This window comes from Oncorhynchus kisutch, linkage group LG17 (assembly GCF_002021735.2).
Source record: "Oncorhynchus kisutch isolate 150728-3 linkage group LG17, Okis_V2, whole genome shotgun sequence".
In the NCBI taxonomy this organism is placed as follows: domain Eukaryota; kingdom Metazoa; phylum Chordata; class Actinopteri; order Salmoniformes; family Salmonidae; genus Oncorhynchus; species Oncorhynchus kisutch.
In genome coordinates this window covers 68056523-68065387 of record NC_034190.2, presented here as the reverse complement: position 1 = coordinate 68065387, position 8865 = coordinate 68056523, and the positions used below count along the sequence as shown (strand labels likewise).

Here is an 8865-nt window from a genome sequence, read left to right as displayed (position 1 = left end):
ATGTATGTATGCCCAGATAAAAATGGAACAAGAATAGTAATACACTCGTCCCCACACACTCTACAGGTTGCTAGCTACCTGCTGTGGTCAGCCTTGAATCAGGATTAGAGTAATTGAGCCGTTTAAAAGGATGACCGTCCTGAAATCTTTAAGGGGAGGGCAGTGGGGACGTAGAGAAACTTCTGGTCAGTGTGGTCAGTGGAAACCATTTCAGCACGGTGGACAGCAACCGACCACTCAATAACAGGGAAGACGGGCAAGTGGTGTAGGAAGTGAAGTGTTGCAGTGGACCCTTGTGGGGGCATACTTTTATCGTAAATTGGTTTTGGTACACAATGTTTCTTACTTCCAAGTGCAGCAGCATTCTCTACATTCATTCCTATATAGTTGATCATTAATAACAGTTGCATGCTACATAGAAAATGTGTGATTCTATTTAGAAAAAGCTTTGTGTGCTGGAGCTTTCCCCAGCTGTGCTGAGAAAATGTTTTCAATTATTGTGTGACAAGGCAGGCAGGATGTAACTATTATTCTACTTTGATCATCAAATCTAATAAGTTTTAATAGGTTGATTGAAAAATAAAATCATGACAAGATGTTGCATATGTATTAAATTAAGCGTAAATAAATTTTGACAGCATTGGAGAAAAAAAACATAACCACAATATTATAAATCCATAGAAGGCACTGCTAAAAAGAAATACAACATTCTCAATGGAATAACATTTTACACAATGAAGACAAACTGACATTAATGTTCTTGGCAACACATAATGCTTGGACAGAGACATATACATAATCCTTTTTTTAAATGATTGGAATCATAGCATCATAGAAGTAGAATTAATTGTATTTCTATTAAAAGCATACAGTTGATCCACAATTGTCCTTGATCTATCCCGACTCATTGAAACTTTCAACTGCATCAAATAATAAAACCCAACAGCAGTAGAGAATAGACAATAACACAAAAAGTAGTGTGTTCAGGAGTTAGAGTAGTGGCTCATCAAACACCTTCAGGTTTCCATGTGAAAGAAAATTGTAACCATAACGCTAGCGTTTAAATTGCATTTTAAAAACCATCTTATTGTAGCACTCTCCACACTGCATGTCTGTTAGGACACATTTGCTTCTCAGCGCAGTATTTTAGCTCACATAATGTCAGCTTAAAATGCAAACTCTAATAAGGAGCTTGTCAAAGTGTGCAACATGACTTGTGGGGGAAAGAACCCACGACAGTTAGTGTGTGCATTAAGAAGGCTGCAGAGTCCATAGAATTTGCAATCTGTAACACCACATTCGTGACACTTTGACATCATAATTTCACCACTGCTTTACAGTACTTCCCTCCTCTCTTCCTCTACTTTCCTCAGCCTCCCTCCCTCACCACCTCCCTCTGTCTCCCACTCTTAGTCTGAGAGGACTCATTCCATTTAGGTCTCTATCTTCTACCACTGTGAATACATATCAGGACAGGATATGTGAAGGAACTTAGCTCAACATATTGATAACATTTATCCAGTCCTTTCCGATCTGGGAATAGGGCTAGGTGCAAAAGATTGAAATAGAACCAGGAATCCCTCTACCCCTTCCTCTCCTCCCCCTCTAGGACCAGCCTCCTGTTCCTGTCCTAGTGACTCCAGTAGGAGCCCCATGGGTGTTCTCTTCAGCCCAATGTTCTCCAGCTTGTTCTCCAACTTGTTCTTGAGGATCCTCAGCCTAACAGAGGCGTGGATCAGTATCACTGTAAGAGATATAGAGTTAGAGAGAAAAGAGAGATCAGGGGCATAACAAAGGGAGAGAGAGGCTGAGAGAGTGTTATGTTACAATATTGCTACAAGCCAAAGATTGATATATGTTTACATTGTGGCAACAATAGTGGGTGCGAGGTGAAAGAGAGAATAAATACTAACATAAGATGGGGAAGGCTATGCCGAAGAGGAAGACGGATACTCCTCCGAGCACTGTGATGAAGAGGAAGCTGGCCCCCAGGATGGCACCTAGGGCCAGGGATGGGTGGTTCCGGCGCAACTGTCTGATGGGGACCTGGTTCTCTGCTGCCCACACAAACCCCATAAATATCAACGTCACCACTGTGGCCCCCAAGAAGAGGTGGAAGGGCCACAAAAACCTGTCAGAGCAGGAAGGATATCAAATCGTATTGGTCACATACACATGGTTAGCAGATGTTATTGCGAGTGTAGCGAAATGCTTGTGCTTCAAGTTCTGACAGTGCAGTAATATCTAACAAGTAATCTAACAATTCCACAACAACTACCTAATACACATAAATCTAAGTAAAGGAATGGAATAAGAATATATACATATAAATATATGGATGAGCAATGACCGAGCGGCATAGGCAAGGTATGAGATGAGTAATGCAAGATATGTAAACATTATTTAAGTGAATAGTGATCCATTTATTAAAGTGGCCAAAGTTTTCAAGTCTGTATGTAGGCAGCAGCCTCTCTGTGTAGAGAAAAGGCTGATGTTAGTGGATTTCTCTATATAGGTCAACTAAATTGTGTCACATTGATAAGGCCATGAATCCAAATAAACGATTAATCAGTGCATTATCACAGCCAATGGCTTGTTAGCTAGCTTATACATGATTATGTTGATTATGGACCATGGACCCAGCACATCCATTTCCACAGAATTTGTGATGTCATATTACAATAGTAGCTACTATAGAGCTTTCCAGCTTGTAGTCCTAAAAAACGGAAATGAGTTACCTCTTGTTGGTTCAGTCATCCCTATTGGGAAAGGGAATGGGGAAAGATTAGGGCTTTGGGATGAACGCAGAAAATAAGGTCTGCGGTTAACACAGGCTTAGATTTTATACGTTTTGTTCTATGAGATAATATCAATATGTTAACATGACCTTTATGAATTTTGAAGCCTTTATATACTTTTTGTATTAAATAAATGCTTAAAAATTCACAAAAAGTGACGTTAGCCGATTAAGATTATCATAGAAAACGTATAAACCTGTGTTAACAACAAAACCCTACTAAAAAGCCATTAATTTCCCCATAGACTTTGTCCAAAGAACCATGGAGCTGCCTACAAAAAGACGACATTACTATTTATCTCATTAGCTGTGGTTTCATGCAACAAACGACCACTTCAGAAACATACCCTACTATTCCCAGGAATGTCAAAAACGAGACGAAATAGTTGGACTGGTAATAGAGCAAGTTATTTATGATCCGATTGTTCCATCTCTCCAGATGAGGAATGTCTCGCACGGCGAACCGAGACGAATCCAAAACAAAATCATCCAAGGTTCGGATAGGAGGCGGCTGCACGTCCATTTTCACAATATTCAATCTAAAAAGGAACATCTCCCATTATTCGAAGCGGCGGTAGGAGCGTGTTCGATTACGGACTTGTTCAAGAGAATCAACTGCTGCTTACTTGATCGCGTCAGAGGCTGATTAATGCCACAACCAGTAAGCGAATCGGAAATGTCCGAGATTCCTAGATAGGAGTAGCACTCGAACGCGGCAATCAATATACGGTCATTGATCAGAAGGAATTCAGGAGCCACACAAGAATCAACTATTTAAATAATTTTTCCAGTCAATTACACTGTAAACATTTATTTTTCTGCATCATAAATACATTAAAACCAACAACTATTGTACAGCATTCTATACATTACAAAACATATCTTCATTGTGTCACAAAACCCATCTAATTTTTCTCAACACAATAACAGAGAGATGGAGTAAGAAAGTGCTTTGGTTCATCAAAGTGGATAGACCTTATAGTGCTTAGATAGCGGGAATGTCTAGTAATGCATGGCATAATGGCAGGCATCCAATGAAGGTAGTGACATAAACAGCAGAACAAATGAGCTGTGACTGTATTTGGTCATGACATTCCATTCCAGCTATCTGAGTTTCACAAATGGAAACAAATCATTGGTGCGTTTGTGATGTGATTTAGACCCTTATAAGCCATACAATTATAAAAGAGGAGAGGAAATTAAATGATAGTGCAGTTCTCCTCCCTCAGTGCATTGCATTTTTACAAGCAAGAGAAAATACATCCGTTTTGAACGACATTGATTGTGCCATACCTGACACACTTCTGATAAGACTGAGGCAATTTCTAATCCTATGTATTAATGCCTATACATTTTCAGCTACCCATTCTATTTCTGTAGCTGTGGTAATAAAGCACCAACATTCTTACAGTCACCATGAAATGACGGGTTTGGGCACAAATGTATCTGATAAAAGTGTGTATTATTCGGGACTAGTCAGAAGGAACACTGGTGTACCGGTATACACAAACATATATTCATAAATAACTCAAATCAACTGTAATCTAGCCCTGAGGAATAACACTAAAGTGCATCTACATTCTTATTGCCATTGAGAGGATGGGGGCTTAGGTTAGATATTTCCATTCCCCTGAGGTTGCTGACAGCTGTGTGGTCAGGTGACAGAGCGCCTCTCTCCTCTCTAGTCAGAGACTGTCACAGTATGCAGGGCTGTAGCTAGGCTCATTAGCTCCAGACCAAGTTGGGCTCTACTGGAACCCAGTCTGCTGTTGGCTGGCATCCTTCGGAGGAAGCTGGCTGGGGTCATACACAAAGGGACTTGCTGGATAGGAGAAAGAGACATAAAAAAACTGATTTGTCATGTCTAATAGTTACTGCTGTGTGGTGGTTTTTCAGATGTTTTTCATTCTATAGATAGAGTCTTTTTCTAAGCATTACTTACGGTTCTGAAACTGCTGTGCTGTGTATCTGGTCAGAAGGATCCCAAAGCCCTCGATCAGGGCCAGTAGGATGCCCCCCATCATAGCTGACCCCATCATAGCCAAGGGCCCACCTGAGAAGAGCACAAAGCCAAATGTCAAGCCCTTGAGGTAATCTGACTTTGTTGGGTCAGTGGGGCAAGATGGGCAGGCAGGGGGTGGGGATGTGCTCAGATTTGAGGGTCTAGAAAAAGAATGAAATATACCAAATTTAAATTATTGTCAAATAAACGTTTGCTTCAACACTCACTGCGTGCAGCCAGGACTGCCCCAGTCATCGCTCCACTAGTTATAGAGTTCCAGGGATCCTCTTTCCCTCGAATATGGACCAGACCACAGTCGATCGTTGAGAAAAGTCCACCCCACACAGCAAAGCTACCTACAGGAACATCACACAAACTGTTAGTGAGAAATAAACAAACAGTGATGATGGGGTTTGTACTTTGTGCTGTACGAGAGAGAACTCCTGTAGAGACAGTGACCCTTACCGCCGATCTGTGGAGCTCTTATTCTCACAGCATTGGCACTACCTTTTAGTCTGTGCTGAAAGCCCTGTGCAGAGATGGAAAAAAGGATTGAATCACTGTGCTGATATTGATCTTAAAATATATTTGATATGCTCAGAGAAAGTATTTTAAACTGACCACAGGAGCGTTCCGAAAGCCCTTGATTGACTGGAATACCCCTCCGCCAATTGTCCCCATGGTGAATGCACCACCACAATCATCTACTATTCTCCAGGGACTGAGAAGTGTGTGTAAAAGACATGGGTAATTAAACCACAATACTGACAGATTCTATAGAAATCCTTTGTCTATCTATTCATAAATGTGTAGGCTTATTAGTGATTTAAACTATATATACACACACACACTACCATAATATTTAAATAGCTAATATTATTATTAGGATACTAATTCAAAACCATTAACAAACATTTTACAAAGACTAGCCAACAAAAGGCTAGTTTAAAGAGCAACTGAATGCACCGATTCTGCCTGTGTTTTTGTGTTGCTCATTTCGAAAAACGAGATTTGAGTCTTAGGGGTGTTGCTAATGTTTGTCTCCCATGAGATACCATAGGAACAAAGCTAGTATCACTTACTCAAAATAGTCTGAAGGAATCTAAGATAACTCAAGAAAATCTGTAATTACTTTTTAGTATTTTTCTTATAAGGTTTTATTCACGCAATTTTACATCTACCTAAAGTGTTTGCTGCAGCATTTCTCAAGTAAAAACATGCACCGTGTTGTCTTAAGCAAACAAAGTCCGATCTACTGAGCTGCTGGGCAGGTCTGTGTGTCCTGCAATTTGTATTGGATAAAGTGCAATCACCGCAGCTGTATATCCCGTAATGGTGGGCTTTATAGAAAATAATAAATAAAAAAAACTAAAGTAAGTCCTGACGAACTCTTGTACGCAACATTTTATAAAACCCACCGTTGAAAGACACTGACTTCACGACCAAAATGTATAAACCCAGGGTCGTTACAATACTTACACTTTGTCAATTTTTGGCACTGGAATAAACGTTTGACCATATATCGTTTTCAACGAGAGAAGTTGGTTCTCGATTTCAATACTCATTTAAAGCAAGGAGTTAAATAAAGGATAAATAAAAAATAAAAAGGACAAGTAAGCACCAGATTTCTCTTAAGGTTACTGCTAGCTAATTCAACCATCATTTTTGTAATGACTCAGGCATGAAAGGCATAACCATATGGTGAAGCATACTCTTTAACCATGTATGTTGGCTAAAGAGAGATCGGACCAATATTGAAAACGGTTTAGTTAATTCTCAGCCTAATCTGAAATGTACTTTACCAAGGTTCACGGGCATATTCCTCCATGTTTGTTGTTGCTGTTCGGGCTGTGTGACGACACATTTCTGAGACGAAGGAATTGGGTTGGTTCACGTACGTCAATTTCGCCAGTCTGAAGCGATGCTGCGTAGGTGGCTAGTTTGCAATTTTGCATTGTTTCTGGTAGACTGGCATCCACAAAACTGGATAGAGCCATAGCTGCAAAAATCAGGGGACTGCGTTTCTATATTTCCCGACTTCAAAATAGAAATGCAGATACAGCAGGCATGTTAGCACGTGAACCTCCCCACAAATAATGACATAATCATAGTGCCTTTGTGCTGTTTCTATTATCACGGAGGGGGCTAGCTAGCTAGCTAGCTAGATTTCACTCCACATCTGAAATTAAGTAGCCAATGACAATTTTGGCTGCAGGTAACTATAAACCGGGCTTTTAGTTGTATTTACATTTGATTACATTAACGTTTCCCTTAAATTACGGTTAATTTGGATTGTCTGGAAACGTTAGTTTGCTGGCCACAATACTGATGCTTAGACGCGAGTGAGCTAACGTTAGCTACACGTACTTTAAAAAAAATCTAGCCAACTAATGTATTTGGGCAATGACAATGTGAGTGAGGCTAGTTATAAGCATTAATTTTCTCTTAGGATGCCTCTGTCCCCGACGTTACTGGCTCGCCTAGCCAAAAGAGGGATTCTTAAGTACTCAGTTGAAGGTATGGCAACAAACTGTTCCAAACAATCAAATTTATACTCACTGAAAACGTTAACTAGCTATCTGTCATTTACCAGCACTACTTGTCTATAGATGTGGAGATCATTGCTGAGGACTACGACGACAACAATGTAGATTATGAGGCCACTGCCCGAGAGAATTTACCACCCAACTGGTACAAAGTAATTGACCCTATTTGGTAAGCACTCTTTCAGATTCTCTACTAAATCTGTAAATTGTACAAAACCCATTGGGTATGGCTACTGGACAGCAGCTATGATGGAGTGATTTATTTTTGGTCGTAGACTAAGATTCCATGTATTTTGTATCCTCAGTGGTCTGCCATACTACTGGAATGTGGAATCTGACCTGGAATGTGGAATCTGGTTGGCTGTCCCCAACCAACTCCACATCTATGATAACCAAAGCTGCCAAGATGTTGAGGGGTAAAAAGAGTCCTAGCATGACCACCCAGTAGGAGACCGTTATGTATTCAGACTCAATATTTAGGATGGATTTGATTGACATTCATTAACCCCAATATTCTGTTTTTCTGTCTTACAGCAGAAGTTGGAGAGGACAGAGAGAGGGAGCGAGAAACGGAAATGGAAAGGAATGATGGGAGGGAGAGACAGACAGATGCAGAGAAGAGAAGACACTGCCCCTTATAGCAAGAACAAGCGAGGAGGTAAAGTTTCATAACCTTCCTCCAGAGGGACAGTGTTTCTTGCTCAAAACAAATATTGCAAGCATAAACAAACCTAATGAATTGTATACACTTGCTAACAGATCTCTGTACTCTTTCAGGGAGGAAGTATGAGATGGACCCAATGGATCCCAGTTCCTATTCCGATGCTCCCAAGTAAGGCTACTGACCCAACCAGTGGTCATTCATCACCACTCTTTTCCCCCTGCTGTGTATGTATCTAAGATTTATTTTCCTTCCCATAGGGGCAATTGGTCCACTGGCTTGCCCAAGCGCAATGAGGCGAAGACACCACGGCATCAGGGCCTTTGTTCCAGCAGCGTCCGTACCCCAGCCCTGGAGCTGTACTCAGGGCCAACGCTGCCAATAAAAAGCCCCCCAGTGATTGACGACGACTGACCACAGGGCTTCAAACTCGGAGGGAAACACAGAACTGTGGGCTCCTTGTCTGCTACGTTTGGATGAAGTCTCAAGTTCACATTCTATTCTCAATCCATACAGCATGGAATGTGAGACTCCTGACGAAGCTTATCTGGTGAAACAAAAACAAGTTGTCATGTGCTTCAGTACATGTATAAATATTACTTGGATTTATTTTTGTATTGCTCGAATGTTACCTGCAGGCTACCTTTTTGTTTAACGATCATCAGATGAGTGGCATTTCTAAATAAATGACTAAGTTTGTATTTTTTTTGACTTGAACTGGCTTTTTTCCTTTGGAAAAAAAGAGGCTGTGTGCAATGCGATTGCAGGAAACATAAAAATGGCATAATTTGTAGTATGGCCAACATGATTTTGCCATTAGTGTTATTGCCACATTTCTTGAGTAGGGACAAAGCACAAT

At 40.6% G+C, this 8865-nt stretch overlaps 2 protein-coding genes and 1 pseudogene across 4 annotated transcripts; 1 reads left to right on the top strand and 2 right to left on the bottom strand.

The window, feature by feature from the left end:
* Positions 1-593: 593 nt before the first annotated feature.
* On the bottom strand, positions 594-3471 carry LOC109908626 (PRA1 family protein 2-like). The gene is made up of 3 exons (XM_020507286.2): positions 3145-3471; positions 1914-2131; positions 594-1744 (listed from the first exon to the last, which is right to left on the bottom strand). The coding sequence occupies exons 1-3, from the start codon at positions 3348-3350 to the stop codon at positions 1515-1517; spliced, it is 654 nt and encodes a 217-aa protein (XP_020362875.1). The 5' UTR covers positions 3351-3471; the 3' UTR covers positions 594-1514.
* Positions 3472-3576: 105 nt separating this feature from the next.
* LOC109908166 (mitochondrial import inner membrane translocase subunit Tim17-B-like) lies at positions 3577-7462 on the bottom strand. 3 transcript variants are annotated; one of them, XM_020506701.2, is made up of 6 exons: positions 6602-6671; positions 5421-5520; positions 5265-5328; positions 5027-5155; positions 4740-4850; positions 3577-4619 (listed from the first exon to the last, which is right to left on the bottom strand). In XM_020506701.2, the coding sequence occupies exons 1-6, from the start codon at positions 6661-6663 to the stop codon at positions 4546-4548; spliced, it is 540 nt and encodes a 179-aa protein (XP_020362290.1). In that variant the 5' UTR covers positions 6664-6671; the 3' UTR covers positions 3577-4545. The 3 variants fall into 3 exon arrangements, 2 of the variants coding, with proteins under 2 accessions (XP_020362290.1, XP_031650300.1); XM_031794440.1 differs by lacking the exon at positions 6602-6671 and adding an exon at positions 7359-7462 and having other exon boundaries at positions 3593-4619; XR_004203688.1 differs by lacking the exon at positions 5421-5520 and having other exon boundaries at positions 6602-7012.
* LOC109908165 (polyglutamine-binding protein 1-like) lies at positions 7022-8713 on the top strand (annotated as a pseudogene).
* The last annotated feature ends 152 nt before the right edge of the window (positions 8714-8865 follow it).